The following is a 25,507-nucleotide window of genomic DNA, read 5'->3' as shown; positions in this document are numbered from 1 at the left end:
CGTGGCGGCGACTGTGGTCGCTGGTGACCACTAGCTGCTGGTCAGGGCTCGCGTCCGAGCCCGGAATGTGACCAGTGACCGCAGCGGAGACCGTGGTCGCTGGTCAGGGCTCGCGTCCGAGCCCGGAATGTGACCAGTGACCGCAGCGGAGACCGTGGTCGCTGGTCAGGGCTCGCGTCCGAGCCCGGGCCGTGACCAGTGACCGCAACGGAGACCGTGGTCGCTGGTCAGGGCTTGCGTCCGAGCCCGGGACGTGACCCGCGTCATGCCGCACTCGCGATTGGCAGCGCTTACATAACGGCGGCGTCGTGGAGGGCACCACAAGCCTTACCATCGTTGTAGAACCCTGGCCCTTTCTTGCACGTCGACAGCAGTGTCCGACGCGTGGGCGTAAAACGGAATCCATGTTGTGAAAATGTATTTGAAAATGATTATCATCGACACAGCACACCGCGAACAACGTTTCGCAACGTGCGGCTAGTCAGCACCGCGCGCGGCCGCTCGCCGCATGACTCGGCGGCAGCACGTTGACAAATTTCAACACCGCATAGGGCGAATTTGGGGCGCCCGACTTTGCTCTGTCCCAGGTCAGGGCTACGCGGCGGTGACCGCCGTTTGGTCACCAGTCGACCTTTGTGCTGTGCAGATCAGAGTCGTACTGCGCCCTCACAGAAGACGCAGCCGGCCAGCCTTCCTGTGATTTGGAATTTTCCTCACTCCGCACCCGGGCGTGGAGTCGCTCGGGGCAACGCTGCCAATGCCAATAGAGGGCTTCAAACGGAAAACAGTATCACAGCGCCTCATACGAGCCTCGCCCATTCGCCCGGGTCGCGGGGTGTGCTCGTGACGCCGCCTTCCCGGCCTTCCCGCGGACCGCAGCAGCGGCGGCGCTGGGCGGGGTGGAGCCAACGCCTGACAGCACTGCCGCGGCGCAGCGTCGGGCACACGCCCGCGCGCTCGACACCAGCGCCCGCGAACGCGGGCCACGCCGACGTGGGTGGCGCAGCGCTCCTCCCACGACCGCAGCTCAGAGACACGCCCGTCACAGCACTCACACCACACACGCACCCCCACATGCACTCACACGCACACGCACTCAAAGGCACACGGCTACAACGACCGCCTAGAGCGACGCGCGCCGTCGGCGGCGGGCGCTGCTCAGTTCTGGCGGGCCAGCTTCGACAGGTTCTGGGCGAAGTTGTGCAGCATCCGGTGCCAGAGCTGCGGGTTGTCCAGGTAGGCGGCGTGGCCGGCGTTCGGGATCACGCCCACCGTTGACGTGCGAATCTGGCCGAGCGCCTTCAGCGACGCCTCACCCAGCCCGCGGTCGCGGGAGCCGTAGATGATGGCCGTCGGCACCTGGCGACGAACGGCGCAACCGTCACGAGGAGGCCGCTGCTAGAGAGGCCCTGGGGCGTCTCGAGGTCGCAATGAAGGGACGATGGACGCCTTATGGCAAGGGGAGCAGTCGAGGGAGGTCTCAGGAACGGCCATGATGATGTCCCGCTTCCATGTTCACGAGATAGGGCGCTTTCGTAAGACGATGACTCGATGGCGATATGGGCCTTGCATTACTGCTCTCAGTCGATGACCCAAAAATCCCATGTCATCCTCATCACGGCGCCGAAGAGGCGAGACAACTTTCATAGAATGGCATACCAAGAATTGGTCAAAGAACTTGCAACTTTTCATTCCATGATGAGCCATGCAATGGCTGTTTTTTTAATTGGACAGACTTATCATACTTATCACTGGGTGACACCGTATCGCCGCAAATGGGCAACAGGAAGGCCAATGTTTCGAAAACCGGTAGCACAAAGTAACGGTAAATCACGTTTCAAAATCATTGCACAGCATCAGCGCTCTTCTTAGAAGATGTCATCTGTAATCGGGAACCTTTACCCATACGACTCATCTACACGATGTACGGCATAAGAAAGGCATCACATGAGGCAGGAGAAATCGCGATTGAAAAACAAGTACAAATGAAGACGTGCTGGCAATATAAACATGAATACAGTTCATCCAATAGAATTGCATGATATCGTGCAAACGTACCGTCGCCACACCCTTGCAGAGGTGTGCTCCAGGAAAAGGAGGCGGGCCGCGGTACGAAAAACGGAGGCGGCGTAGTACGTAACGCAACTACGAATTGCACGCACGCACACTTACGACGGGAGAAAACAGAACCATAACGTGTTGGGGGACGGTGCTGAATCGTAAGTAGAAAAAGACACGAGCTGTGATGCTGAGCCCGCTCAGTTTTGAGCCCGATCTGAGACCGCAGACTCCCGACACATTGGGTGACCCCATCATTCCCATAAGCTGATGTTCAGACGGCTCGGGTCACTGGACGAGCGGCGGATTGACAGGGATTACGGCGCGGCGCCGTCAGTCAGGCCGCGGTCGTGTCATTACACTGCAGAGCAACGCGCGTCACGCTCTTGACACGCCGCACTTCGCCGCCGGCTGTCAGACACGCCCCGCTGGAAACGTGACGCTGTAATCATATGGTGGCGATCAGGCCCCACACCTCTCAATCACCTGAGCAAAACCGCGCGTAACCCTTGGAACTGCGTGAGCAATGACAAAAACCGTAATCCCGCGAGATGAAGCCATTGCGCAAGGTCTCAATTACCCCAGACGGCCGGTCTGCGGACTGTTGGCGGCGTGGCAGCTAAGCTCGCCCGAGGCCGCGTTTTAATTACAAATCCGCCGCACGCCGACCGGTCCAGTGTACAGTGAGACACGTAATCTGCGGCCCGTTAGCGACGCGGCGTTCAGCGAACGAAAGCCGCGCGCTGTCGCCGGCGACGGCCCGGTACCCCGCCTGAGCCGGCGAGCACGGCTCAGGCAGCGGTCAGCCATCACCGTGGCCGCGTGAAGCCCCCAGACCGCACGGTCGCCGCCTTCTAGGAACGGGCCGCCAGCAGCATTCTCGGCGGCGGTGGCGGCTCGGGGGCCGGCCGCGGCCTGCGGTGGAGCGTGACTGGGGAGGCCTCTCGGCCGGACCGCGGGGCGGCAGCCTTACCGCCTACCAGGGCACGCTGACCACCACAGCGTCCCGGGAGAAAGGGATCACCGTGCCAGCTGGGGGTGCGCAGGTTACCCGAGGCAGAGGGAACCGCCGCGGCAGCTCGCAGAAACGGAACACCACCACGCCCACTCGCCAGGATAACAGCATCAGGGCTCATGAAACCGCTATAGAAGTACGCAGCTCAGGAGAACGCCAGAACGCCCGTCCCGGTGACAAAAATGCCGGCTCCGACTGGAGGTAAGTACAGCTATGCACATAAGTCAGGTACTTTGAAGTGTTCTTTTGGCATGCCGAGCAACATGATGCACACAGTACCGGGCCGGCCTTGTTCTGATTCAGCATGATGCAACACTGGGACGACGTTAAAACCTAGAACGTGCTCAACCGAAGCGTGATGGATTAGCTTTAAGAGTGAAAGGACTGAGTTTGCGTCCATTTGGTGTTACATAGCAGAAGCAAAAATACATCTCTGGTCTGAAGGCAAGTCATGGCCATCCTCACCACTCCGCAGCTCTCGAGCATCATTTTTGCGTACCAGGTCAATTAGATGAACAAAAATGCAACGTATATGCTACTGCAAATCGATGAATATTCATATGACGACGACGAAAAATTGAAAGACAAGCAGACAGGACAGGATAATACTTGGCGTCAATTTTTAGTAGTAGTGAAGTGTGTTGCGACTTTTAGATGGTCCGATTCCAAACTGCAGTAAAAGATAGTCTGTTACTGAACTAAGGAATAGAATCGCAAACTGTAACTCTAGAATGGCGACTCTCTAGAAAAGAACGCATTTTAACTTCCCTACCCCGTGCACATGAGTGACATGAAACCGGGCGCACCAGCAGCAGTACCAGGAGCTAGCCAGCATCGCACCACAGACACGCGCCCCTCCCAGTTGGTCCCTCACAGGCAATGTCGTGCGTCCTGTTACCCAGCGTCACCGTGGCCGGCCTGGGGTGGGGGTGGCGGGGACAAAGAGGCACGGCCGGAATCCCTGGACCCGTCCTGACGGCATACTGCACCACGTCAAGGTCAGGCGCCTCCGGTCTGGACGGCAGCTTAGTGGTTGCCTGGAGACGGGGAGCCGTTATGCCGCAGCACAGCCGCTCCCACGCAGGCGAAGCGTGACGCACGACCTATCCAACCACCCATCAGCCAGCTGGCTCACTCATATCGATATGCGTTGATGCAATGTTGGTCGTTAAATTTAGCAGTGAGCCCCTGTCCTGGTGCTTCTAAGCCGGCATCAGCTTGTGAATGTCCTAGATCGACGGGTTTTCCAGATAAGAGCACTGGGTCGCACACATTGCTGTTCATCGCAGCCCCTGCAGTATAGTGGCTAAAACACTCGGCTCGGCGCTGAGTTGACGGCAATATAGGACTGTCCGGCTGGGACAAAGTTACCCGATAGTTCGTGCCTCTGCGGTGGTTGCGCAACCGGCTCGCCACATACGAAGGCCGCGCCAATTCCTATGGTTGGCAAGCACTCCCGATTCAAACGTCAATCGAACAGACGACTTGGAACAAAGAGCATAAGATCATGTGGCGTACCTTTTTAACCGGGGTAGCTGCATGAAGTTGGCGTTACGAGGAGGCAATCAAACTGTAACGTTCCGTGGGAGCGCATTGCAATAGAGCCCACATACAACGGTTGGTCATAGAGGAATAGGAATGTAGCGAAGGAAGAATCTAATCTCAGAGATGTGCACATTGCACAAGTTGCTACCGTGTCGCAACTTTGATGTGAAGCAACGGAGGCATGACGATTCCGCTCACAGAATACCATCAGCTCATCTGGAGCGAATTCCACCAAAGCACTTCCGCAATTACATTTTTGCTGCCCGAGTGTGCAAGTGCCCGATTTTGCAAAAAATTGCCAGACCTGCCGCGATAATCGCATCTTCATCCCAATGTCGCTAATGTTGCTCCTGGCAACCTCACCTCCAATGTCTGGGAGCAATTAAGCGACGTCGAGGCCGGCCAGGATGCAACCAATATGCCATGTCACGTTATCAACCGGGGCTGCCAAAGAGCCATCTCTGACATGCCAACCATGAGTACGCGAGTGACCATAGAACCCGGACAAGTCAGTCCCCTTACACCAGGGAATGTTCTGAGCCACGTCCGCATTGCGCCAACGTCCCCGACCGTTGCCGCTGTCCGACAGCCCCGCTTTATGCCGAGTAAGCCTACCCCTTCCAGGACCTTCAGGGTGGTTCACTGGAAATGTCAAGTAGATAAGACATTAGTATTAGGCTTATTACTCGGAGAAAAACCAGGAGAATGGAGATATAGTTGGGTTGATATTTGGGCAGCATGACTTTATCGAAACAAAAGCAGATGTTTGGCTGTCTTAATCGAAACAATACCAGAAGTTTGCCTCGATAAAAGTATGTTGCCAAAATATCGACCCAACTACATCTCCATTCTCCCAGTTTTTTTTTCTCCGAGGAATAAGGCAAATACTGCTGTCTTATCTATGTAAATAATGCTCCTTGCTAATGCACTGAACAATCTACGGAAATGCTAAGTTTAAAAGTGCAAGTAATCACAATAAAAATCGGTCAAGCACGCGCTACTAGGCAAGCACTGTTAATAACTTTTGGACAATCACATTAGTGTCTTTCACGTATAAATGCGTTGGTGCTCTGGGGGCTGTCGTGGAGCCATTTTGCTAGGCGGATGAGCACTGGGCATAAAAACCAAAATGACCAAATGTTACACATCTGCAATTAAATGAAGTATGTTAAAGATGCAATGCCTAGACGGCTGGAGCAGGGTCGCCCGTCCTCGGTCCGGCCGGCCCCGTCCGTCGGCCCTCCTTACCCGAATGCTGCGCGCCTTCACCGCACTGAGCTTCTCGGTGCCGACGGGCGCGACGGGCACGTAGCCGGCGAGCCAGGACGGCTGGCGCATGAGCAGCGGCACGGAGAACTCGCCGGAGAGTGAAGGCGACACCAGGATCACCTGCTCGCCCAGGCCCAGCTCGTAGCGTACCGACTCGAGGAAGTCGGCCTGGCTCAGGCCGCCCGGCAGCCGGCCGCGCGTCGCCGAGTTGGAAAAGCCTGCAACGGGGGAGCTATCAGGGAGCGAGACAGCAGCAGCATCACGCAGAAACCTGGGTCGGGGAGATGAGTCGGGAGGCGGGCGGGAGAGACCTGCGTCGAAGCGCCAAGCCAGAGAGTGCAGACACCGTGCAGCAGTGGGACACTTTTGAGAAGCCTCCAGCAGAGAGACATGCTGATAGGTCCAGAGTGGCGGGCTCTGGAGAAGCCTTCAACGGAACAATGTATCAAAAGAAGGGGCGGATGGCATGGAGGGGGAGGGGGGGGGGGCAGTGTCAGCTAGAGGAGAAATGTTCGGGTAGAAGACGGTAAAACAGAGCAAGTCCGTTGCGACTGCATCCGACGAGGGCAGCTGAGGCGGGACCACACATCCACCCTAAGCGCCAGGGCTGGTGCCGGTCTGCGTCAGAGCGGCAGTACGTTCGGGAGCCTCAGTCCCGCCATCCTTCCGCGCGTGGCGACCGCCTGGAGCGGCGCGAGGTTACTGCGGAGCCTCGTAAGACCACCGTAGCCGGCGGCACGGTGGGAAGGGAGGGGAAGCGGCGTTGGATCTCGTGCCGAAGCCGTCACCACCCGCCGGCCTGGTTGCCGCGGTAGCGCCGTTTTTCAAATTGGTCGACCTCGACCCGCGCGAAAAACGGCGCTCGGCAGACGTCTGAGGCGCCGCGCGCGCGCGCGAGCACGCGACTCATCGCCGTGACCCCCTCACAGTGGCGCCACTGACGGAGACGTTATGGCGGGAGCCGTGTGACGCGCAGAGCACCTAATCAGCCAGCCTCGGCCGTGGCCAGACAACCAGCCGTGGGACATGCGAACCAGGCGCATTATGTGCAGACAGTGAACACGCCCCAGGAAATGCCTACAGCATCAAATGCACGGCAGCACCAACTTTCTACACCGTGAAACAAAATAAAAATGGGACACTGGGTCTCAAGCGGCAAGGACCGTGAGCGAGTCGACAGCCCCGTCTGTCATCTGCTTGCGGAGCCGCTGATGACGTCCGATGACGCCCGATGACGACGTACCGGCCCCGGGGAGGTCGATGGCGACGGCGTTGTAGCCGAGGGCGGCCAGCGTGCGCAGGGTCTTGATGCTCTGCCACGTTTCCGAGGAGTACTTGGAGCCGTGCAACAGCAGGAAGGTGATGTCGTCCGCGCTCGACTCGTCCGGCAGCGAGGCCGCGTAAAACACGTCAATGCCCTGACAAAGGTCAGTCAAGATCAGGAATGGGGCCAGCACCGCAGATCGGTTTCAACAATATCTCGAGTTCGCCACTCGGACGATACTTGAACACGCGCTCGGGTGGGGGGAATCAAACTGACCCCCCTGAAGGTTTTTCCAGAATGGTTTCCGAATGGCGCGGCGTAGCCGCGCCAAATTTTGATTGGTTGTAGACAGTTGAATAGCGGATCGTTTGAAATACAAAATTTAGATGTCCCTTGTAAGGTCGCTGACCTATGGCAGGCCAGTCAGACCATGGTTTCAGCGAAGACAATTTCTCGGGAATCGTTCAATCCGATACAATAACGGAGTGTTTGACGAAGCCATACACCTCTGAGATGCTTTCTTAGGCACTACAAATATTGAATGAGCAAATTACGCTGACCCAAGGTGAGGTATGAAGGTCAGACCGGGGTCAAAAACCAGCCTGATTTATTACTCTAGGGCTTGCTGTTTGGGATAGTTCGTGGTGCTCATTTCGGATATTTTGACAGCAGTAACCGCATTATACACCTTCCATTGACTTCTTAGAGGTCAGAACAGGTCATTGACCTAAGATGACCCGGGCCGCACTCTGTTTATGAACATACTACCTAGCGTAATTTTTGTCGCTTATTCAAATGCAAAACTCAGAGTAGTCTTGTATGATTTTGGTCACCATGACCTCCAAAAGGTCAAACAAGGTCGTTGACCTCAAATGGGCTTGTGAACCTTTTGCTTAGAAACAGTTGCCTAGGTTCTGGGGGCACTTTCGAGACCAACCTGGAATTTGACCTTGTTTGACGTTATATGACCTGAAGGTCACGACCTAGGAGGCTCAAACTTTCACCTAAGTGAGTTCACGTATAGGTCAAAACACCCGGTAAATTTGGTGTTTGTAGCTTTCTTAGTTTCCGAGATATCAGGGGGGTCAAATTGACTCCCACCCGAGCGAAGGGTACCTAGCCGACCACCCGGGCGCGTGTTGGGGTAGCATACAGCTCTCGATACTTTGTATGACTTTTTGCAGATGCATACGCAGGTGGGAGGGTCACAGGCGTATCCATCACATCAGATGATATCAATAACAGTTTGTTATGACTTGTCATTAGTGCCGAACAAAAAGACAGATTATCGCACAGCGTGCGCTACCACGGGCATGCGTATGGTGGGGGTGACTTAAAAGCTTACGAACAAATGTGGATAGAAATCTGATTACTTGATAACCTTATATTAAGTTGATTTCAACCACGTTTTAATTCGTTCATAATTAAGGGAATACATACGAAAATAAAAAAGCATATGAATCCATAATTCACATTTACCCAGAACTCACAACCCTATCTAATTGGAAATCATAGTGACACGAGGGCTGCTCTGCGAGGGCGCGGCGACCCTAAAGTGGGCCGCTGCGTTTCCCAGGGCAAAGAAAAACGCGGCAGACCCGAGGCGACGACGTCCGGAGCCCGTTTCTGACATAAGCCTCTGACTGCAAGCCGTCAAAACCTGTCACCTGGGGGATCGCCGACGTCGGTGTCGACTGCACGCCAATCACGGCCATAACCAACAAACTGTGTCAGCTCCCAAAAAACGGCAGTTGGAAACTGACCATGGCCTCCCCCTCCTGCGGCTCAGGGCCCAACTCAGCCTTTATCCAAGATTATACAGGTCCACCCCCAGCACCGCTCGCGCCCCACTGACCCTCCCCGGGAGCGTGGTCAGGACCGGCCGTGTCCCCCGCCAGCTGGGTAACGCTCGCCGCTCCGGGCTGACAGAGGGGCGGGGGGGGGGGGGGTGAGGGGAAGGGTGCTGCACCGACTCCCAAACCACCGGGTACCGTTAGCGGTGCGTGCGCGGCGCCACACACGCCGCCGTCCGGTTCGACGGGTGCGTGTAACGCGGGGAACACCCATTCGGTGCGGGATGTTTGCTTCCGTCCACTTCTGTAATGCCAGTCTAACACCGGGCGCCCCTCCCCCTCCCCCTATCACGGCATGGTAAGGGCCGTCCTCTGCCCGGATCACCACGCCGTCTCGGGTCTCAGCACATCCTCAGTCTGGGCGCGGTGTATCGACACGGGACGCTGAACTACGCTCCAGCTGGTCCAGTGGTCACCGCATACCCTGCTCTGTCCACACATAGCCTCGCAGACACCGCCGCCGCCCGTGCGCAGGTACCGGCGGCGGTGACCCACTGCCCCGCGTCGCTGCGGCCGGCTGCTCGTCGGCCCATGAGCCGGCGCCTCCTCCGGTCCTGTGTTGTAATTCGCAGTGTCGTAACTGCCGCGCGTCAGGCGGGCCGGAGGGCATTCAAGGCGCCGCCCGGCCGGCCCCAGCATCCGCGCAACACCGCACGAGCAGCGCAGGTCGACCCGGGGCGCGGACCGCGGCGAAACGCAACGGCGATGCGTCAGGTGCGGCGCATTAGCGCGCCGTTAGCAAACCGGTCGCGAGATTGCAATGATTCAGCCGGCATCGTCAGTCGGGTCGGTGAGCAAACTAGTCCTGGGAGGCCCACGTCAATGACACAGCGGTGATACACCGCTGACACACCGGGTCCCAGACCGCGAACGAACCGTTAAATGCACCGGCATTTTACTTGTCCGGTCGGCAAAGCTAGGCAGACCTGTCCTGTAGCATGCGAATCGTGGCTTCCTAATTAATCGCGCATGCTTTGCCTCATTACGATTAGATCAATCTCAGACCATCCCGGCCACAAGCCGCACATTGCCAAAACATCTACGACCACACTCGACTAGGTGGTCACCCCGCCATCCCGCCAGTCATCGGCGCGCACGCATCGGCTGAGCTGGGTGGACAGTGCGATGCCTCGCCGTCCAGCCTGCCGCCGTCGCCATGGTTACGCCTCGCGTCCGTCCCAGCGTCGACGCCGGCAAGGCGAGGGTCTACAGGGACGGGCGGGCGGACGGGTGGTTCAGCCCGGCCGGCGCTCCCTCCCATCGTGCAGCCCCGCGCCCGTGCAGGGCACAAAGAGCCGGTGGCCGGCCTCTGGCCGCACTGTGATTTACGGTACAATCAATCTGGCGCTGAAGGCCGCCGGGTGGGATCAGCTGGCCGGCGGCGGCGGCGGCGGCGGCGGCGGAGGGGGCCCGCCCGGCGGCGGTGGCGGCGGGACAGGACCGCGGCGGGTGACGCACCGCCGCGGCATTCCCTGCCGCCCTTGACCGGCCCGGCAGTGGCGCTGCTGAGGCTCAGCTGGGCAGGCCGGGCGACGAGGACCTGCCCTGGTTCGGTCCGGGACGGCCGACTGGCCGCTCCGGCAGGCGCCGCTCCCCGGAGTCAGGCGACGTTCGCCGCCCACCGAAGAGGGGCCCACGACCGCAGGGGAAGCTGCTCTTCTCCTCGCAACAGCATCCCGTTTCCTTGCTCTCGCACCTTTTTACCCTCCCTCCTCCCCATTTACCCCGTAACTACCGTCTTCCCACCCGTCATACTTATCAGCCGGTCTCCAATTCCGCCTCTCCGCCCACCGCCCCACCCTTACCACCTCGCGGCTCCAGTCCCTCTCTTATCCACCTACAGTATCCATAGACTCTTTACCTACCCGTCTGAAGCACCCAATCACTAATCTTCCTTCCCCTAACGTAATTACGCACACTTAGCGCCCGCCCCCAACGTTCCAGCCCATCACCTCGCCAGCGGCACCGGGCTTCGGTCAGCGGCGTCCGTACGTGCTGTGCTGGCACGACATTGACACGGGGACGCTCGTGACGGACCACGGCCGGCCGGCCTGGTCATCCCCGCGCCCGCCGCCCCGTTCGCCGCCGGCTGCCTGGCAGCCGCCGCAGAGCCCGGCCCAGCTGCCCGACACGATGAGCTGCCAGCTGCCCTGCCAGAGAAGCAGCCAGACAAGCTTCCAGACTAGCAGACTAGCAGCCAATCTCGTGGGCCGTCCACGGAGCGGTGGCAGGGTGGCGAGCACGGCGACTGGGGGCTTGATGTTTTAAAGAAGGCGATGGGGTTGCCGTTGTGACAAATCAGTCATCCCACATAAGCCACTCAGGTGGCATGCAAATGGATGGCCTCCGTTACTGGAAATGTGCAAGTTAATAAGTGTTAGCAGCCTTCACTAAAACCGCAAGGTTCTGAATTTATCCGTAATTAAACCCGTTCAAAATCTCTAGAGCGGCCAGTGGCTTCCCGCACGAAGAACGATGGCGGTGCGGGAGCGCAGAACAGTTTAACGAATGGGAACGGAGCGCAGTTTAACGAATGGGAACGGAGCACAGTTTGAAGAATGGGAACGGAGTACAATTTAAAATTCAGAGCCGTTCAGCTTTGCACCTCTGGAATGACACCGGTGACAGGCAAGACGGCGTCGCTACTCCTCCAAGCTGGCCCGTCGGCCCGCCTCTCAGGCGGCCTCCCTGCCGAGCGCATCCGGCGTGGCTCAATGCCAGGTACTTCTGGTTACGCGCTGGCGTCTGCGATGGCCTCCGGTGAAGCATTAGCGGCTAATCCGCCGGCCAGTCAAGGCTCATCATGGTGGCTCGGATCGGCCGACGGGTTCAGGGTACACGCCATCAGCTTTAACTTAGGAGCGGCTCTAAACCAGGAGCCAGCCATGCAAACCACTCGGAATACGAGAGCTTTAACTTAGGAGCGGCTCTAAACCAGAAGCCAGCCATGCAAACCACTCGGAATACGAGTTGTACAAGAGTTAATAATGACGAAGATATGACCTTCACCGCAACGCCTTACAAAGAAGCTTCATTACCAGACGGCAGTCTCACTCAGTTAGCCGTCTAAACCCTGAAAGTTCGAACGGTGCAAGGTAAGTAATGAATTGCAAGGCGGTCAGACCTGGTGTTTAGGTTAACTCGTGACAGCAATTGCTCTGTTTAAGGTAATTTGTACCACTTATCATTGGTGGATAATTACGAAACACATTTCAGTCACACAAGCTATACGAAGCTGTACAAGACTGCAATGAGTAAGAGTCGGACTCAAGTTGAAAACATGCTAAGCGGACATTCATAAATGGCGCAAAATATCCTAGAATGGCATGCATTAAACTGCAGTCCGAGGACTTGCACATATAAGCTATCATGAAAAACTACTGAATTGCAAAATCCTACGCATAGCCAGTCGCTGTACAAATATGGGATGCACCTGCCTTGTGCTGCCATGTAAAAGGGCACATTGTTTAACTGTGCAAGACCGCTGCCTTTCACCACTCTGCAGTTTGGATCCCTCACGGAACTACTCAAGCCGCGGCGCCCGCAATCATCGCCCCACACAAACCCGCCAAGTACTCGAGAATCCCCATGGTTGGGCTGGCGGCATTCCCGAAGCCTCCACCCCTCACCATCGCCCGACGGCGCCCACCTCGACATTCAGCACGCCGGTGTCGACGCGCAGCCGGTCGGCGTTCACTGAGGGTAGCGGGCCGGCCGTCAGGTCGACGCTAGCGCCCCTAGCGGGCTCGACGCGCGGCTCCGAGCTAGGCTGCGGGCGCCCCGGCCGCGGCCGCTGCCGAGGCCGCGACGACTGCTCCCGGCTGGGCTGCTTCACCACCACCAGGTCGTCGTTGATGCCTGCCATGATGATGGGCGACTTCTTGCCGGCGGCCACCAGACGCTCGTACAGGCTGTTACCCTTGACGATCGTCCGCGGCGGGAAGAAGGACGCCGCCTGCGGTTCCGCCTGTGGGGAAGACGGGCGCGTCAGACGCGGCGGAGGCGGTCCGCGCGGCCGCGGGGGGGGGGGGGGGGGGCGGCGACAGCCTCCGGGCAGCGTGCGAGTCAGTCACAGACGCGGACGGCGAACAAAGAGCGCCGGCGACCGCAGGTAGGCCGGCTGATGGCGCCGCCAGAGGGACGCCGGGGCTGCCTGTCGCCGCGCAGGGTCACGCCTCCCATCACCGCGCCGCCAAGGTTCACCGCCGACGGCCGCTCGCCGCCGCCGGTCTCAGCCACTCAGGTGCGCCGCCCGCGTCACGTCCGCTCGAGCGTCACGTTCCCTGGGGCGTGCGCGCGGGGCGGCGTCAAGGGGGTGCAGCCGGCGAGACGGTGGGAGGCGGCGTGATGCGCTCGCTGAGGGCGGTGACACCGCCGAGGTGACTCCGAGGGGTCGTGCCGCGGCCAGACAAGAAATGAGGCGAGAGGGTGCTGGAGTTCGCCGACGAGGAGTAGAATGGGTGGTGTCGATGGGAACGGTAAGGTCGCGGGTAACAAGTCCAGTGAGCCCATCAACGACGTTAGGTGAACTATGCGAGGCATGCGGGCCTGGCACGGACCAGGACCCGTGGGAGGAGCGACTGCTGAAAGTAACAGAGTGGATAGCAGTGGAAACTTTCGGCGACATGTCACGTCCAAGCCCTAGTCATGTTCAGGTTACTCGGTGAAGACAGTGGCGGTCAAGGTGGCGCAAGCGTCTCACGGAGAAGGGTCGGGATTCCCGACAGAGAGCGCCAGCAGCTCGCGAGTGGCGACCATCACGAATCACGCCAACGCTTCTGAGCTCGCCGAAACAAATACGGCGACGAGCGGGCGCGCACAGTGCTCGTCTGCGGCTGCCGAGTAGAGAGGGAAGTGCGCCCGCGGCGGCCGCCACTGAAAGCAAACCCGATCCGGCCAAGGTCGACACGCTGATGTAACCTTTGGCTCGACTCGGGCGAGAGTCCCCGCCGCGGCCCGGAGCGCGTGTGCGGCGCTGCACTGGCGAGAGGTGGCCGAGGCTGCGCTGGGCTTCCGCGGCCATGGCAGCCCACTGACCCGCTTGTCGATGGGACCGGGCGCGCGAGACTGGCTGCTCGCGTTCCACATTGACACAGTCCAGACTCATGCCACATGCGAGGACACACATCCACATCTTCAGCTGGTAGACTGGGAGAGCTGAGAGCGGCAGCCTCGCCACAGCAGTAAGTAACGCCCGAGCAACGGCAGTTTTCACATACGGCCGCCCCGGTCGGCCAGACACTGACATCACACTCGGCGGGCTCATCACCACCGCGGCGCCGCCGACGCCGGCGGCATCCTGGCCTCGGCGACGGCGTCCCCGGTCCGTGACCTCCGCCCCGGTGCAGCGTGACCTCCACCCCTGGGCCGCGTGGCCTCCGCTCTCGCCGCGCGGCGACGGCCGGCAGGGCGGCCGCATGCCGCTCGCCGTAGTCAGCAGCGGCCGGCACTGCCCACGGCGTCGGACAGGCCCGCGCCGACCTGTCTAGTACAGAGCGGGCAGGTCGGCCTGGTCTGGGCAGTGCCTGGCGGGAAGTCGGAGGCTCTCCAGACACTCTAGGATCGCACCGGAGGCGTCGGAAGACCACGCCAGGTTGCTCCAATGGAACGTTCCTGAGGCGTTTAGAGTTGGGGGGGGGGGGGGACGTTCAAGAGAAAGTCGCACGGTGCGAGTGACACTTTGAACCCTCTGGCTGCGAGGTGCTCCATGAAGACTGGCAGACCCTCCAGAAAGCCTGGGCATCGCCTCATGCCTAAGGCGCCCGGGCGCATCAGAGTGGCGTCACAACGACCGCCCGACCCAGGCGCGGGCGAGTCAGGCAGCCACCCCGCGGATTTATAAGCATTGCCTGCTTCTGTCCGCTCAGCGGGGCCAGAGCTCGCTGATTGGATGGGCGGAGAGCCAATCACAGTCGATCGCAGCCCCACGGCACGCCATCTAGTGCAGCTGAAAGCGCGCGGTGCAGATCCACCCCAGCGACCCACATGTGTCAACAGGAGGGCGGCAGAACGCGGAGCAGGTAACACCGCCGCCCGGGGCCCCGACAGCGGACTAGTTACACAACGGCCGGGCGCCGACACGCCTCCAGCTGCTATGTCACGATTCGCTACAGCCGCCGCGGGACGCGACCGGGCGCCTCCTCTCACCGGCCGTCGCGTGGCGTGGTGTGGCTGTCATGACTGGGACGGGCTCGGTGTGGTGGGGGAGCCGACCGGGCCGGCGGCGCAGCTGATGGATGGCACGGCCCCCGTGGCGCCGCTGCGGAGGGCGGTGGTGGGCGCGACGCGCCGGCGCGATGAGCACAAACGCCACGTGGACCATGCAAGGTCGACAAGAGGACGTGGACGTGAAGTTGAGCGAGTGACAGCCACGCAAGGCCGACCGGGCAAAGGACGAGGATGACCGAGCTGTGTGAACGAGGACGAAGGCGTGAGGAAGGCGTCCCACAAACCAAGGCGGCGGCGCTTCGGGCCGGGGGGAAACACGCTCCCGCGGCCATAAAATCCGGCATTCGATCACGCGAAGGTAGCGGACCTGGATGCCAGCTTGCAGCATTCCCAAGGCCCGCCGCGGCCGCCGGCCTTGCCATGCGCCTCGTCATCGCTCCTCGTCATCACCGCCGGCCAGCAACGAGTTCCGCGCGCCGCCGCCGCAGCTGGGACGCGCGCCGGCCGACAAGCATTCACCCCGGATGGAAAGGGCGCCGCACCAGCTGACTGCGCGGTCACGTGGTCCGGCGGCGCCGACTCGAAGGCTCTCGGCTGCCTGGCTTCGGCCGAGTGTTGCGTGCCATGGGTGGGTGTCGGCGTATGCCAAACGACTTCACTGGGTCACGGTAGGGCTATTTCCAATTACGTTTTATCGCGAAGACTAACAGTATGTCGCACATTGGGCACAAGTGGAGAACGCTAAGAAAAGCCGATGTGACACAGCTACCAGGGTGATCACCTTTCAATGAGACACGTTACCATCAGGCTAATTCTGATGGAAGTTGTTGTGATCTGTGACCCACTTGCCATATCGTATTTTCCACCCATGACTTAGGGTGCGAGGGGGACAGTCTGTCAAGCTGAACGCTCCTATTACTTCAGGCAGAAGCCACACTACGAATTATGATGAGGATGCTTTTAGTTCAAAATGCTGTAGTCCAATACTCCGACTGGCTCCGGCTGGCGGGTCTCCCAGCGCGACAACCACGGGCGTTTCTAGACCACCTGATGCACTGCCGTTCGTCCCTGATCTATCCGGTACCGGCGACTGGGACAGCCACTCCCCGTCTGCCGAACACGCCCGAGGGCAGTGAGCCGCGCCCTGTGACGTCACAAGGGGCCGGCGAGCGCTGATCCCGCAGCAGGACGCGCTAACCCCGACCACAGTCTCGGACAGGGGCCTCGGCAGGACGCGCTGACCCCGACCGCGGTCTCCAGCCGCCGCCGGACAGGGGTCTCGGCGAGACGGGATAACAACGGACGGGTTGTGCCGAGCGGCGGCCTCGGAGCCGCATACGGGCGGCTGGAGCGACGCCCTCACGGGACGCCCGTGCTCGGCTCTGGAGCCCAGCCACGGCCGGGCAGAGCCTCGGCGGAAGTCGGAGCGGCCCCCGCGGCGACAGCCTCCCCTTTCCCCTAGCGACAGGACCCGACCCAAGCCGGTTCGGTGCTGATGATTCGGACTGACTCCTGACTCAGAAAGCTTCTCAAGGTGAGCTTCTCCGGCGAGGAGCACGCTAATTACGAGCGAACCATCGGACCGAGTGGGTTTTACTCGTGCAGTAATAAAACATCCGGCTTGAGCTGCCCGGCTCCAGCCAGTTATCACACTTTTAAAATATAATTTCTTCGCCACCAATTACCGCAGTTTCATGCGGTTTTATCGCCGAGAGCGATTCTTCGCAAATTGACGGTATATGTCCGGCACCGGCCGAGCCACAGGTGAGACAGAAGTCGACCGTGGCTGACAGAAATCACAGCTCACAGAAGCCCACACAGAAGCTGACCGTGACGCGACCAGTGCCGCCGTCTTCGGAACCAGTCCCGAGTACAGCTGCTGCGACCTGAGGCGGGACCGCGCCGTGGAAACCGCGCTGACGGCTGTGATCAGTACCCACCGAAATATGTTCACGTTCGCAATGCTTAGACCAGGCCACGCAAATTTTATGTTCATCGATTTCATCGAGAGAACACACGGACACGTTTAGAGCACGGCCGGCCAGAAGCATAGTGAACCAATTTCCCGGCAATGCGCATTGTGAAATAAGCGGACCAACGTGGGTAACACGAACGCAACGAGCGACCCCTTCCTTGCGAAACCCTCATGAAAGACGGACGTTTCAATGTAATGACTGGACCCGTCTGCATGAGATCCCAGACGGGCAAGACTCCGCTCAATTGGGCTTAGCTATCCCATACAGAATAGCGCTCGAGTCGAGCCATCGTTTCGCTCGTCTGCCATGCGCCACAGGGGGCTTTGCTGATGCGGGCAGCCGTGGAGACATTCGGCTCTCGGCATTCCAGCCCAGCCTGGTGATTAGACCGCATGGTGAGCCGCGGCTCTGCTGAGCTATTCCGTTAAGCTGCCGCCCCAACTGAACCGAGGGCCGCCGCGGTCAGAACGCCCACGCGGGCTGCCCAGCGACCTGCGGCTGCTGTGAGTGACCGCAGCCAGCCGCTGCCGCCCCGGCCAGGCGGTGGGGCCCGACCCAGCCGCGAACCGGACCGCTCCGAGCCGCGGCCAAGGTCACGCACACCCGGCCTCGAGACGCGAAAGGGGCTGACCTGTCGCCGTCGCCTCCAGTCGCCTGGCCACACTGTAGCTTACATGATCTGACCTGGAGCGACACGCGGCGGCGCTTGCATCAGACGCCTCCGCGGATGGCGCTGGCCTAGACGCCTGCCCAGTGCGGATGGCACTGGGCACGTGCGTTCGTCGCGCACCTTACGTTACGTGTCAATTTCCACTGCGGGGTGGGGTGGGGGGGGGGGGGGAGGGTGACGGGGCCAGACTGCCCTTGCCCTGTTCCCACACCCGTCGCTGCTGTATGACGTCGGCGTGCTCCACGCCAACACCATGCGGGGCGCTCCTGTTTCCCCGCAGGCCTGCACTGCGCTACGAACGCCACAGGAATGCGCCGCGTGCTGTGCCGCAGAGGGGTGCGGCGTGGCACCTGGCACGCCCCCGCCCGCTCGCCGGCAGTATCATGACTTTCAGCCACTTCCAGAAAAGCGGATTAGACGGGACCGCCGCTAGGATCCAGTCCGTCTCTGGCTAAGCAGGCTTCAGGGCCACACGGCGGAGGCAGCTGATGGCGAAAGTGAGAGGAGCCAGCCATTCCCAGCCGAAGACATCTGGGGCAGACTATCGTGTTATCGGGATATCGGCCGCATAACCATCTGGGGCAGACTATCGTGTTATCGGGATATCGGCCGCATAACCATCTGGGGCAGACTATCGTGTTATCGGGATATCGGCCGCATAACCATCTGGGCCAGACTATCGTGTTATCGGGATATCGGCCGCATAACCATCTAGGGCAGACTATCGTGTTATCGGGATATCGGCCGCATAACCATCTGGGGCAGACTATCGTGTTATCGGGATATCGGCCGCATAACCATCTGGGGCAGACTATCGTGTTATCGGGATATCGGCCTATGCAGAAAAGAACGCCGACAACGACGGCATGAATTTTTACGGCTCGGCCAGGTGGCATAAGCATGGATGACGTGCTGCGCAGAAAACCAAACCTTGACACCATACATCATGCCCACTCTGCGACGAGAGCCGGACAGAGGCACTGCACCATCCATCATCAGCCGATTCAGTCATCCGTCTGTGCGGACAGTGTGTCGATTTCGGCACCGGCTGTCACACAATGTATTCATCGCGCACAACAGGTCACCGGTTTAAGCAGCTTGTGTCAAGGACGACACTTAGCATTCCTCCACCCGTCACATTTCGTTTTTGTAACGTGTTCCTCTGTGCCGCCCTTCACCCCACCAGATAAGGCCCCCGAGCGGTTCCGCTTATCACCAATCGTGATTGCTCGTAGCCAGGCCGTCAAAGGGAGCCGCTGCCACATCCGGGCAGCGTCCTCCCATTGCCCTCCGCCCCCGTCCGCGTGTGGCGACGTCCGGCCGCTGCCGGACGCGGCAGCGGCACCCAGCAGTCGGGCGCCGGTCTGGGGGACGCCCAACGCCCGGCGCGCCCCTAGTGACGACCGGCGCAGGCCCGCCCCGGGCCACGGTCACGTCGTGGGGATAGGGCGTGGCGGAAGGACCGTAGGACCAAGGCTGACCGACGCCGGCATTTCCTCGTCACGCAGGCGTGGAGCCCAGGTAGGCGGGGCGAGGGTCAAGCGGTCCTACTCCGGTGCCTGGCCCCACAGAAGCACGAGCTCTAGTCGTGGCGAACACAAGCGGCCCCTGATTTCACGTCGTGTCTCTGCCGGTCAGGTGACGGCAGTACCATGACAGGGTGCCAGCGTCGAGGCCACCACACCACCGGTCGGGCCTCCCGCCCCAGATGTGCCAGCCGGGTCAGAAGGACTCGACGCGCAGCCCCAGCCACCGGCACACAGCTGCTCCGCGTGTGATAAGCAGCCAGCAGCCGCCCTGTTGAGGATTGGCCCATTAGGAGAATGGTCTCTGGATAGAACGACGATAGCCGCATTAACAGCCATGAACTCGCAGGGGCAAGGACCAGTGCAGTACTGATTTAGAACGGCGTCGTTATCCGCGCCAGAAGCTGCGTGGCGTATGCGACGCCTCTCTGACAAATTTGAAGGCCAAAGGAAACTAGCCAATGAAGGTAAGGTCAAACTTGTACCTCGCCATTCGTCAAAGCTGAGAAAAAGGAGCAGACACGCGATCGACTGGCATTTACGTGATGCATGCATGCCTTCATGTTCCCAGTCTAGATCAAATTGCGAGACGTTTTGAAATTTTGCACAATAGCCATGGAACGTCGCATCACAAGAGCCATGATGACCATGGCAACGAAGAGCAGAAGAGCAGTATATCTTCAAGGTCACCCACAAGAACCCATCCAGCTGTCACTATGACACTGTGCATGCCATTCCATCCCAATCCCCGCCAGAGATCTTCTTCACAGTCACCCAATTCCCCGTCGGAGATTCTCTTCAGTCGCCCAAATCGTCAGCCAAATCTTGACATGAGCTCGCACCGTGACAGATGATGAGCTTGCGGACAAATGTGGCGCATCACAGAGCGAATATCCGACTCCGAGAGAGAAGATCCGAGAAGACCGCGGCGGCGCCAACAAGAGACCGCGGAGGAGATCCGAGGAGACCGCGGCGGCGCCAACAAGAGACCGCGGAAGAGGTCCGAGGAGACCGCGGCGGCGCCAACAAGAGACCACGGAGGAGATCCGAGGAGACCGCGGCCGCGCCAACAAGCGACCACGGAGGAGATCCGAGGAGACCGCGGCGGCGCCAACAAGCGACCGCGGAGGAGATCCGAGGAGACCGCGGGGGTGCCACTAGCATGGGATCGTCTCTTCTGCGGAGGCTGAGTGGATGCAGGTTATCACGGTTTGCAGGCAACTGACAAGGCCTAAGCAACACCTATTACTCAATTTTCCAGTTTGTCGACCTCTTCATGTGTATCAGGAGTCCGAGTGTCCAAACCACCAAGTGTTTATCTGATGCTAAACTTTTGTTGCCGCTCCCTTTCACATTACAAACCAGTTTTGTCTCGTGCTTATGCCAATCCGAAACCCGGTCTGCGATTAGATAAAGAAAAGCTTATTTGCGATATCAGTCAGATTAAGAAACGCAGATTGCTTAACTTTACTCCCGCACACCGCTGCCGTGCTACGCAATAGCCGTCGGAGTCGAAACCAGGCTTCAGTCAGCTGTTCGCCCGAGAAACAACGACATGGAGTGGCCTCCGGTTCATTATGAAACCCGCTTCTAGACTCGGCCACATCACTAACACTCTAAAGACGGCAAGCCATGTCCTCCCATGCGGTCCGAAAGGGCACCCACAATGAATGCCAGACGAGGAAGTAAACTACCCGCCGAAGTGGGCGCCGGATTTGCCCGCCAGTCCTTGCCCCACAAAAAAACAAAATGTCACAGTGCTCAAGGATAATTCTTCCAGTGTACACCGAGGACCCAGGGGAACTTCCTGGACCAGGCAAGCGGTTGACTGTCCATCCGGGTGGTCGGGACCGGCGGTCAGGATACATGTCAGGAAACAGGCTAATGATTTAGGGCGGCGTGTTCAGCGCGGCTTCTTCCCTTTTTTCTGGCTGAAAGCCGTGGAAAATGTGCGCAATTGCATTACTGATAAGCGCGGTCACGGAAACATGATTCCGCCTGTCGTACTGCCCTCAGACATTTGCATGGCCCCACAGACTTCATACGCCGCCATGGTCTTTGCAAACGGCCGCTTTCTCACTCAAGCTGTCTCACTATGCTAGCTCGCCGAGAGAGCAGCCTCAGGTGTCAGCGCCATACCCCTCCTCCGCTGTCACCACAATGTCCACCACCCCAGCCAAGTCAAGCTCAGGAGTCCTGCGACGGGCTACATGCCATCCCTCGTCTCTCCTCCCCACCGCGCGCGCGGCGCCACTTCCCCATGTCAGGGTCATGCGGCCGGGGGAGCGGGTCACGAGGTCGGAAGGCGCGGGTCGACCCCAGCCGGCGTCCAAACTGGGTCAAGTTCGCGGCCGAGCCGGGCGCGTGTCGGCCTGCTCCGACTCGCACCGGCGCGCCTAAAGTGATCGGCAGCGGCGTGATGCCGCCGCAACCGGAGACGCTCGGCGACGGCCAGAGGGCCAGAAAGGTCCTCAGGCACTGAGAGCGCGGCAACCTCGGCCGTGTTGCCGACGCCGCGCCATCGGCGGCGGCGGCACGGCGGGGCCGGCCCCGCCGCGGCGGGATCGAGGCCAGCGTGGCGGCTCTAGGTCAGTGGCGGCACGCACAGGCCGACCGGCCGCTGGCGGCGGCGGCGGCGGCGGCGGCGGGGCCATGCGCGCCGGCGCAGCCGCCAGCAGACACCTCCGCACCGCTCGGCGCGACCGGGCACAAGCGCGTCCGTGGGCAGGCCAGCGTCGAACACGGGTGCCTCCGGGCGGCTCCCATTCGCAGAGGCCAGCGCGCCCGACTCAGACCGAGCAGGCGCTGAGCAGGGACGTCCTCCCCCCCCCCCCCCCCCCCACCGCCCGCCGTCGGCACCCGTTGACCCAGTGACGCGCGGTGTGTCTGAGATGGCCCAACAGATGTGCCCGCGCCGCGTGGACAGTGCGCCCGGATCAGGATGGCTCGAGACGACTCGGGTTTTTGCGCCGCAGACCACGCGCAGATGGTGATTCGTCTTCGTCGGAAGCAGGCCCGGACTTTGTGCTGCCGGCGCCTGCCCCTTCGCATTAGGCAGGCGAGGGTTCAAGGTGAGCAGACGCAAATGCGTGTTGTGTTCTGTGCACGAACGCACATAGAACGACGCACAAACATGCAAAAACGCATGTCTCGCTTCGGGAGCACAGCGGCTGCCCGCACAAACGGCTGGGCAGTGCACAAACAGACGCGGCCGTATACAATGGTACAGCCGTGCCAGCTGCGGCCGTGCAACAACAGACGGCTCGCAGGGCTTTGCAGACAACAGTGGCTGCGGTGACCTTCGAAGCACTTTCTTCACGGGTCACAACCACGCTGAAGCGGATGTTAATCTGCCACTTCTCCAGCGTGGGAAAGCGCGACAGCGAACAGCCGAGGACAAAAATCACCACTCGCCGGAAAGCAACGTGGGAATGGGCCGCAGCGACGGCGAAAGAGGCCCGCTCCGCCACCCACGTGCGAGGGCGAGGACGTACCCGTACGTGGGTAGTGGACGCACCCGTGCGAGGGCGAGGACGTACCCGTACGTGGGTAGTGGACGCACCCGTGCGTGGGTAGTGGACGCGCCCGCCCGCACCCACCCACCTCCTCGCCGAGGCCGTTCGAAAGGGCACCAAGGATCTCCGCCGCCGGAGCAGCTCGGTATTCCGACCGCGGCAGGAGCGCAGCCTGGCGTGGAAGCGGCCAGATCACGCAATCACAACGCAAAACGGCGTTGAGATCACAAGCGGAGAGCGGAGATTTCAAACATGAGTGGAAGAAGAAGGCCGATTTCCGACAACTATGCAGATTATTTGCGAGCTGTACTGTTTGGTGGGTGTTTCGGCGTTAGTTTCAGTCGGGAGGTAAAATCACAACAAACGATTATATATATATATATATATATATATATATATATATATATATATATATATATAGCACAAGATCCAATGCGAAGCAAGGAAAGGGGGCCGATCCCCTGATTATCAGGATTACATGGAAGGAGGAAGGGGGGAGGGTCTGCTGCCGGCTCGGATGCCGCCGGCGCCAAACCATGCAGACCGACCGTCCCGACCGATGCTGCCGTCGGCGGCAGGTTGAACCGACGGACAACGCTGGACCTCCATCGGCGCGCGCCGCACGACGCCGGCAGCGTCACCTGAGCGCCTCCGACAAGTCTCAGCGTGCCGCCAGCAGGCCCGGCCGCCGCTGCCGAACGCTGCGCTCGACCTTCTCATATCGTGCGCGAGCGCCTGGCACCCCGTCGGCCATCACCAGGAGAGAGAGGACGGCAAACGCTGGCGACTTGGCCCGGCTGACGGCGCGCTGGTGGTGGGAGCGGCGCGCGCCGACGGGCGCCGGCGGCGCGGCGCTGAGGTGCATCTGAAGCTCCTCATCGGTACAAAAACGGCCTTGGACAAGAGGAGACACGAGCCAGCGGCCGCCCCCCCCCCCAAAAAAAAACCGCTAAGGCATTGTCGAGGTGAGCTGGGCCGAGCCTCCGTCCGAGTGACGTCACGTCGAATCAAATGGGTCGAGACGAGTCGAGCGCTCTCTATCCGGGAAGATAGCATGAAGTGGAGTCGCGTCGAGTCGATAGTGGTCGCGAGAAATCGATGGGGGTCGCGAGGAGTCGGGCGGAGCCGGATGAAGGCCAGCTGAACTGAGTCGATGCGAGCGAGTCAACTGAGCCAATGTCGGGTTGAAGACAGGGAATCGCCGAGGGTTGATGGCTCGACGAAAGCTCAGGAGGCCGCGCATCGCGTGGCTTAAACGATGACTGCCGCAGTAACCAGGCGCAAAGCTGCTGCGCCACCTTCGGAGCATGCCACAAAACGCAGAACGAAGATACATAGCAGACATCACCAGAAGGTGATAAACATCAAGATACTGTCCGTCATGGGCTTCATTCACCGCAATCAAGGCGGTATCTTAAACCTTAGTGCATGCACAAACAGCAGCGGCTTGCGCAAATGCTGTGCTGAATCGCAAGGAATGTTTGCGCAACAGCAGCTCTTGCTTAGCGGAATGATCGGCCGTCACCGCGGCCACAGAGCGTTTACCGGGCGGACCGGGCGGAAATTGTGGAGCGAACCGGTGGGCGTGCTCTAAACTGCGCGTCCTCCGCGATGAGTACCGATCTCCGCCTGCCTGCCAGCCGCCGGACCCCCGGCGGCGGCCCCGTCCGAGGACCTCGGGCCCAGCCGGTGACACCGCTTGTGTCCGTGACCGTCCGCTCCGTATGCAGGTTAACGACACCTCGACATGCCACGAACGAAAAGATACGACGTAGGTTGTCGCCACGCGCGGACGTTCATAGGAAGTGGACCCAACAAAAAAGCTTCCAATTTCATTGTCAGAAAGCCAGCAAAGTATTACAACTATAGACGTCGGTTTCTTCCACCAAAAAGTCCCAAAAACTAAAGTATTAACATTTTTGGATCTTGTCTCGGCGAAAGACACGTTGGGTTAAAACGCTGACGATATGGAAACGCCACTGCCACGCGTTTGCCTCCCATAAGGTCCGTGCTGAGACCACAACTGGGCGAATTGTTCTTGCACAGCTCAACGCACCAAGTCAGTCAGAAATGAGCACCTTCTGCAAAATCCACGATTACTCCAATGATGCTACATGACAAAAAAGCGCCCCCAACAGAGTGTACATGTGCTCTGCCATCTTTGAGGCGTGACTGAGCGACCGGTTCGGGCGGAGGCGGCGGCCGCCTGCCGCCGGCACGAGCCGGCCGGAGCATCCCGGCCGGGCAGACAGCGCGTGGGAAAAACTGGTCGGCCTCATTGTGCCACTGCAAGCGGGCATCCCGAGTTCAGTTACCGGGCCGCGCGCGTCGCACGGGCCACCGTCCGGCGCCTCCCCTAACGCTGCGCGGGTATTTACTTTCGAGCGCGCCTACCTGCATACGAACGACCCGGTCCACCTTGATCTAAAAAACGGTGATAATTCAGCAGCGGTCGCGGCGCCGGTGGCCGCGACGAGTCGGACGGGATGCGGCGGGGTGTGGGCGACGCCTGGCCCCCTAATGAAGACCTCCGGGCGGGGCACGGGACGGTCTGGTGACGCCGCATCGCTGCACGGGCAACCCCGCTATGCCGTGTCGCAACGGCCACATACGGTGCGGTGACGGCGGCGTGTAGATGTGGCGATTCA

At 60.1% G+C, this 25,507-nt stretch overlaps 1 protein-coding gene across 1 annotated transcript in view; it reads right to left on the bottom strand.

Moving 5' to 3' along the window:
• Nucleotides 1–403: 403 nt before the first annotated feature.
• The window catches only part of LOC119107516 (protein ABHD14B), a 38,312-nt gene continuing 13,208 nt past the window's right edge, over nt 404–25,507 (bottom strand). Inside the window, exons 5-8 of the mRNA XM_037230977.1 lie at nt 12,654–12,971; nt 7,131–7,305; nt 5,867–6,105; nt 404–1,359 (exon numbers count right to left, since the gene is read on the bottom strand). Of these exons, the coding sequence (XP_037086872.1) occupies nt 1,159–1,359; nt 5,867–6,105; nt 7,131–7,305; nt 12,654–12,971 (933 nt within the window). The 3' untranslated portion in view covers nt 404–1,158. The remainder of the gene's footprint in view (nt 1,360–5,866; nt 6,106–7,130; nt 7,306–12,653; nt 12,972–25,507) is intronic.

Source organism: Pollicipes pollicipes, unplaced genomic scaffold (genome assembly GCF_011947565.3).
Source record: "Pollicipes pollicipes isolate AB1234 unplaced genomic scaffold, Ppol_2.1 Scaffold_6686;HRSCAF=7923_pilon_pilon_pilon, whole genome shotgun sequence".
NCBI lineage: Eukaryota > Metazoa > Arthropoda > Thecostraca > Pollicipedomorpha > Pollicipedidae > Pollicipes > Pollicipes pollicipes.
The sequence above is the reverse complement of the archived record's forward strand: the minus strand, read 5'-3'. Positions and strand labels throughout refer to the sequence as shown.